Source organism: Penaeus chinensis, chromosome 28, assembly GCF_019202785.1.
Source record: "Penaeus chinensis breed Huanghai No. 1 chromosome 28, ASM1920278v2, whole genome shotgun sequence".
Lineage (NCBI taxonomy): Eukaryota > Metazoa > Arthropoda > Malacostraca > Decapoda > Penaeidae > Penaeus > Penaeus chinensis.
This window is the reverse complement of record NC_061846.1, coordinates 3,411,775-3,419,274: the sequence shown is the minus strand read 5'-3', so window position 1 is coordinate 3,419,274 and position 7,500 is coordinate 3,411,775. Positions and strand designations below refer to the sequence as shown.

General features: G+C 39.4%; 1 protein-coding gene across 2 annotated transcripts in view; it reads right to left on the bottom strand.

Annotated features, from left to right (window-relative positions):
- Window positions 1-7,500, bottom strand: part of LOC125039893 (sequestosome-1-like) — a 9,220-nt gene that overhangs the window by 842 nt on the left and 878 nt on the right. For both annotated transcript variants that reach the window (XM_047634249.1, XM_047634250.1), the window contains exons 2-7: window positions 4,287-4,478; window positions 2,934-3,083; window positions 2,649-2,824; window positions 1,644-2,496; window positions 259-654; window positions 1-121 (exon numbers count right to left, since the gene is read on the bottom strand). The exon at window positions 1-121 is cut by the window's left edge and continues 842 nt beyond it. In XM_047634249.1, the coding sequence (XP_047490205.1) occupies window positions 1-121; window positions 259-654; window positions 1,644-2,496; window positions 2,649-2,824; window positions 2,934-3,083; window positions 4,287-4,461 (1,871 nt within the window). In that variant the 5' untranslated portion in view covers window positions 4,462-4,478. The remainder of the gene's footprint in view (window positions 122-258; window positions 655-1,643; window positions 2,497-2,648; window positions 2,825-2,933; window positions 3,084-4,286; window positions 4,479-7,500) is intronic.

The following is a 7,500-nucleotide window of genomic DNA, read 5'->3' as shown; positions in this document are numbered from 1 at the left end:
AGAATGTCAAGCACCTGGTTAATGTCTCCACCCTTAATCTCCAAGAGATTGGTCAACCAGCCTCCCTCATTATTATATCCCATTGACTGCATCTGTTCAAGAGCACGCTGGATTGTAGGATCTGTAGGAAAAAATTGTGTTTAATACATTGAAGGAACATCTTCCAATCTCCAATGATTAATATGTTCAAAATACAAATACAAATTTGAAGTTTTAAATTATTATTATTTTTTTTTTTAAAGGAAGTGAAACACTTACTTTGATGTGGGGTAAGTTCAGTGAGATTTGGATACTCAACTCTCCTGTCACTTGGTGCAGAGGGTTGTGTAGCCTCTTGATTAACTAGAGTCCAGTCTTCTGTATCTGAAGCATTGTGTTCAGCCTCCATCTGTTCTCCAGCAGGGCTGCTTACTTCCATCTCTTCAGCTCCTGCTGAGGTGCTCTTGCTTGTCTGGCTTGTGGGCTGGTCATCAGTCTGCACCTCAATATTAATGCTCTTTCCTGAGCCCACAGACCCAGCCTCTGAGCAGGGACCCTTTGATGGAACTTCAGGGGTAGATGCAGCCGATCCCTGGCGGGATGGGATGTTCTCACTGCCAAGGCTGCATCTCTGCCGGATGCCATTGTGCTCCACAGCAACTTCAACATCAATTCCTACAGAAGAAAGCCGGGTTCAACACTCATGATGAATTAAAGAGAAATGAAAATCAAAGTCCAGTAAAATGTTTTCAAACCTTGATGTTAAGGACTTGCTTAATGAAGTTTACTTTGTTAAACATTGGAAAGAATTTTTTTTACAACACTTTGTCATACAATATCACTTATTTACTTTTATTCCAATCCCGTAAAAAAAAATTAAAAAAAATTATTGTCATAGACTACTTCATAATTTGTTTCTATATAATTATGAGCAAGCTATTTCAGGCAATCTTTAACAGATCATCAAATATTTACAAAATAAGTAAAAGATAAATGCTAAGACAACAGCCTCCAAGAGAAAGAAGTGAACATGTTGGAAAAAAAGACGAGTACAGATGAGCAAAGAGGAGAGAAGTAATGAGGAAGAAAGAAAAGTGGGAGAAGGATGAGTAGTATAGACAAAGAAAGAAGGAAAGAGGAAAATTGAGAGAAGGAGAGGGGGAGAGGGGGAGAGGAAGGGGGGGGAGGGAGGGAGGGAGGGAGGGAGGGAGGGAGGGAGGGAGGGAGGGAGGGAGGGAGGGAGAGAGAGAGGGAGAGGGAGGGGGAGAGGGAGGGGGAGAGGGAGAGAGAGAGGGAGAGGGAGGGGGAGGGGGAGGGGGAGGGAGAGAGGGAGAGAGAGAGAGAGAGAGAGAGAGAGAGAGAGAGAGAGAGAGAGAGAGAGAGAGAAAGAGAAAGAGAGAGAGAGAGAGAGAGAGAGAGAGAGAGAGAGAGAGAGAGAGAGAGAGAGAGAGAGAGAGAGAGAGAGAGAGAGAGAGAGAAGAGAGAAAGAGAGAAAGAGAGAAAGAGAGAAAGAGAGAGAGAGAGAGAGAGAGAGAGAGAGAGAGAGAGAGAGAGAGAGAGAGAGAGAGAGAGAGAGAGAGAGAGAGAGAGAGAGAGAGAGAGAGAGAGAGAGAGAGAGCAGCCAATACAAATTGGTTCTAACTCAAAAAACTACCAAACCATACCTAGGGGATCCAAGATGGTGGCAACTGTCTCTCCCACACTCTTCAGATAATCTTCCCCTGGTGCCTTACTTCCCTGTGTGTCATTCTTATCCTCAGCTTTTTTCTCATTGTCTCCACTTGCACTGGCAGAAGAAGACGAAGAGGAGGAAGAGGACGATGATGAGGAGAAAGTGTGTGTCTGTGGGCCGTTAATTGGGTTGTTCTGACCCCCAGTCCAAGCTGTCCATATGCCACGCATCACATTGGCAACATGTTCAGAGGCCATCTGAGAAGCAAAGCGGTGTGCTTGCTGGGCAACCTCCTCAGCCATCTGTTGTGCCTCCTCAGCAACCTGTTGTGGGTTTGGTCCATCGTGCTCTACGTCCATGAAGGGGCACGGGCCAGGGGCTGTGCTCGTCCAAGGACACTCCTTATCTTTGTTGTTGCTGTCCCCATTCTGCTCCTGTGACTTTTGCTGTTGACTCTGACTTTGCTGCTGACTATTACTCTGAGTCTCTCCTTGCTGCTGGCTCTGCTGCTGCCCACTGCTTGTCTGGCTCTGACTTTGGCTGCAGCCCCAGTGATTGCCATCCTTGCCCCCCCACCAGCTCCAGAAGCCCCGTCCTCGACCGCCACAGCCCCTTCTGAATCTGCGGTTGCCATGCCCGCCGTGGCCACCATGGCCACCATGGCCTCCTGCACCTCCCCATCCTCCGCTGAAGGCAGCAGAGGTCCCAGCCATCCCTGGGCCTCCTGATGAAGTAGATGTGCTGGTGAAGCCTGGCCCACTGTCAGCTTCAGTGTGCATGCCAAAGTGGGTGGAGAAGTGGCCAGGAGGACCATGGTGCTCCTTCCACCAGAACTTTGGTGCGCCCTGTTGGTCAAGGAAGAATGGTCACTATGCAGTGTTATGGTACATAACTGAATTATGCTATACCAATATCATAAAAAATATGAAGGCCTATAGTATCTCTCTCGCTACAAATAAAATAAAATAAATTAAAAAAACACATCCAAAATACAGACCTTTGATTCGGGCTTTGGCATGCGCATCATACGGTGTTCAGCGTGCTTGCCCTTAAACTCACAGGCAGCGCAGAGGTCAAAGTCCCTGCAGCTGACACAACGATAGCGGAAACCACGGACAGATCCCTCACAACCATCACAAACAACTCCTTCGTGCACTGCTCCCTGTTGGCTTCCTGTAATAATGATTAGATGGTCTTAACAGATGTTACATGACTAAGCATGGGGTTGAATAAATTGTATTACAAGAATGATCTATAAAGATCCGTTCTTCCTTCTACCCACCTGGGAGGGAATTGTTGAGCCCGAGGTCTGGCCGTGTCCCAACTGTTACGGACACCTTGAAGAGTTGCAGCTTCTGTTTGCTGAGGGAATCTGCAATGGCCTCCACCAGCTCCTCATCAGATGAGATCACAATTAAATCTCCCTCACAATCTGGAATGAATTACAGCAATGTTTACTCCACCCACAGTCTTGCTATACTTTAAAAACTATATATATATTCAGATAATAATAATAACAAAAAAATAAATAAGCACTTTTATGAGAATACAATGAAATTCTTTAATAAAACTGAGGGAAAACATTAGGAAAAGGACAATTTTAAAACAGGTTATAATAATGCAGGTAATTGTAGCAGCTATTACCTCACTTCAGGGAAAGTTTCTTAAGTTTCCAATGGTTTAAGCACTGAGAACTGATAGAATTTGTTACTTTTTTCTTCTTCTTTTTTGGGGGGAGTGGGGGGTGGGGGATGAAGTTTTATGTCGTGTAACTCCAAAGAACTTTAAATAAGCAATGAAGACACTCAGATACGTAATTTACAATGAATTTCCTATTTTTATACATAAGTTATATCTGATCAATCTTTTCAAACCTCTATATGAAAAATTCACCTCAAAAGCATATTATAGTTATTAACTTATCTTGACTGAACAAAGAGAGAGAAAGTAAAAATAACAAAAATAGATAAAAATGGAGAGGAGAGGAGAGGAGAGGAAAGGCAAGAGAAAAGAAAAAAAGTAAGGTTTACTAAGCCACCCATCATTAACCCAAAAACCGATGGGCATGCCATGTACATACATGCCATGCCCACTAAGAGTTTATTTTACGGATTGTTTTTATACATAGATGTTATCTTACATTGCTGCTTCTAATGTCAATAACATTAATAGTAATCAAAATGTCTAGTATAAAAATAACACCATTGATATTCATAACATTAGTAATAAAAAAAAAAAAAAAAAAAAAAAAAAAAAAAATCACGTAAGGTCACAAGGGCTACTAATAGACTCCATTGTAGCTAAGCACTAGCAGAGCCATCTATGTGCAGAGACATTTCACAAGAAATTCTAAAAAGGCACAGCATTTTCCTGACAGTATTGAGGGTAATCCAATAAACAATTGTGGTTTTATGATTAAGTCTTAAAAACAATATAAAAAAAAATTTCCTTTGGCATTACTGCCTAAATTTAACATAATATCTACAATCTATATATCATTACAAATGCTATTGTATTTGTGTATTGAGTATACACAACATAAATCATTATAATTCCTACAAGAATAAAAAGAAAAAAGAGAGAAAGGACGAAAGAAAAAAAAAAGTCATTTAACAAATAACAAGAGCTCACTCACCTTTCCATGAGAGAGTGACGTCCTGCTGTCCGAGCCCAAAAACTGAACATACTTTCTCCTTCAGGCAAGTAAAGTTTGTGGCAATACCCTCTGCCAGGCCAAATCGACGGACCTCTTGCCGGCCCCCTCCCACATCCAGGTAGGCCTTGACGCTCATGCTTCTGTCGTCTGACATCTTGGTTCTTTAGACCCCTGGAAAAGGAGAGAAAAACAACAATAAGAATAGGTATTGATCACAGTGAGATATATTTGTTTTTTCTAAGAGGGAAATGAGAAAAAGATATATTTCTCTCGCTATTCATAATAAGAAAGGAAAAGAGGAAAACTGCAACACAGTGCCACATCAGTTTTAGCTAGCCATGAATGGGTTAAACACAATGAACAATAGATAGTTTGTCTTTCCTTGAAATGAAAATAAGATGAGAAAAGTAACTGGAATAAGAGGAGTTAGACATCTAACCATCTCATCCAGATACACAATATTTGGGCAAGTTCCCACAAAGCAAATATTATCCTGACAATGGAAGCACTGCTCAAGAGTAAATGTTTTCTCAGATTTTACTTTGCATCTCCATCTTCTCCTTCCTCCAATAGGTAATTCTTTATAGTATGAACATACTAGCCAGAGACTAAGTCCCCAGCCCCATATCACAAAATTAAATAAAGCAATCTAAGTTACCCGGACTGGGCGTGCCCTTATCAACCTTCCTGAAGGTACTGTTGATGGAGGTTCTGAGTAATATTGTCTTCACTCTGGTATACATAGCAAGATAAAACTGAAACCTAGGAGAACCGAGAGGACTTAGGATGTGAACTGTGTTTTCCATGAACTTTTCCTTTATTTGTGGCATTACTGTTCATGTCTGCTGATTATTCCTTGTACTGACAATTGTAATTTTTTGTCCTCTACAAATATATAATCAAAATCTTGCTTTACTGCTATTACTTGTATCATTAATATTTCTAATATTATGTTATTATCATTATTATTCTCCATGAGGTAAAAAATAAAATCAAATCACTATCATAAAACTGAAAATCAAAATAAAATGAAAACATAAATAAAAATACAAAGCATACCCAAAACAAGTTATAGTCAGGTTCCACAAGCCTTATCTGACTTTGGAACTAGATTCTTCACCCTTTGGGCTAGGTTAAACTATGCTATATGAAGAACTTGTGACCTAAACCATGAGCATTCTTCACTTTATATCATTCTGTTTTTTTTCCACAAACAATGACATTCTATAATCTATGATAGTTTTATTTTTTTTTTTTTTAAATAGTATTATCCACTAATAACACTATAAGAATGACTCTGATGCCAACCTAGATGCTGTAAAGTAACTAAATCAATATGGTAGGTAGCCAAAGGTAGCTCAGGAACCAGGGATTAGTCTAGTATAGCAGAAACTAGTCTTCACAGGACACAGCCAAATCCCACCGTCAAGCTGCTATCACTGAGGAGAGGGAGGACATGAGTCACAAGGACATGACTAGAGCAAAGGAGGTTATGGTGAAGATACAGTGGTGCATTAATGAGGTAGCATGAAGCAATCACAAGTTCTTCCAGTGCATCACCTTGCAAATAATATTCTGTACAGGATCTATACTTGTAAAGACATTGCCACTCATATATTTTGGTGTGAAGTTTGTCTCTAACAAAAATCAGTTCCTAAGTTGAAATAGAGTTTGGAATATTTTTAGTACAATAAAAAGAATCTACACTACTAAAACACTGTCCTACACTAATGGGATACCAAATTTGTATGATAGAGCACAAATACGTGATTGATCTACTTTTCATTAAGCATTGTACACTACAAAACAAAACTTTTGCGGCTAAAATGGTAAGTCTGACTGCTGTTTGTTAACATTGATGGACTAAATTTTCTTCCCAAAATGCTACAGGAATGTTCATTTATGCTAACCATATACTACTCTTTGGTTATACCTTTTTATCACATCGTGTGACTACAAATAAAATAAACATATAATGGAAGTTGTAGTAGAGGTCCTAGTAAAAACTATTATGGTGATTTAAAGGATTGTATATTCATACATGAATTTGAAATAAGAAATAAACTACTGAAACCTGTCTTGTTCTCATTTCATTCTCTGATTACATTATCATTCAATGTGGAGAAAGACTTAAATAATAGAGAACAAAATCTCAAAATTAATTTTTTTTTCAGAGTAAATAAACAATTGTGTTGGAAAAGAGTACTTTATGTAGCAGCTAACTATAATTCTTTAAAAAGAAAAGGGGGGGGGGGGGGATTGCCTCACACTAAGCTTGTGAAGGCATAACAAAACAGTCTGTCTAGACAAGATTGGACTGAAAATTTAATAAACACTGAATCTAGAACCTCTATCCATTTATGCAGTGATTACCCTTTCTATTAGAAAATTCACAGTAAATTTTCCAAAACCACGTGCATATACTATCTTATGAGTTGACAATTAAGAGAGATATAAGTTGATGCTAATGCTTCACCTGTGTGAGTGTGAGAGAGAGAGAGAGAGAGAGAGAGAGAGAGAGAGAGAGAGAGAGAGAGAGAGAGAGAGAGAGAGAGAGAGAGAGAGAGAGAGAGAGAGAGTGTGTGTGTGTGTGTGTGTGTGTGTGTGTGTGTGTGTGTGTGTGTGTGTGTGTGTGTGTGTGTGTGTGTGTGTGTGTGTGCGCGCAGTATTAGAATTCTAGATTGTATTTCGATGTATAGTGTATTTGAAAGAATTTTAGATGATGTATCGAGTTTACAAAGAAGGAAGATGTATTTTTGTTTATATTGTAAAAGAGTTTTAGGTGTATTACGATATTTATTGTATATAAAGGATTTTGAGATGCAGTATACTATCTAATGTGTGTGTGTGTGTGTGTGTGTGTGTGTGTGTGTGTGTGTGTGTGTGTGTGTGTGTGTGTGTGTGTGTGTGTGTGTGTGTGTGTGTGTGTGTGTGTGTGTGTTAGCTAAAATAAATTCTAACATTTGGATGTCAGAAAATTCTCACACAAGTATAATAGAGAATAGTGCTGTATAGTCTGCATTAACAATTTAGATGCACTACCAGATTGATGGGAAGGTGACAGGCTAGTGATCATCAATACTTGACAGGTAGATGAATACAAAGATTTGACATGTATTGAAACTCATGGTTATTTGATAATTAACAGGATGCTGATGAAAATGTAATAGCTAACAAGTTGGTGATAATAATC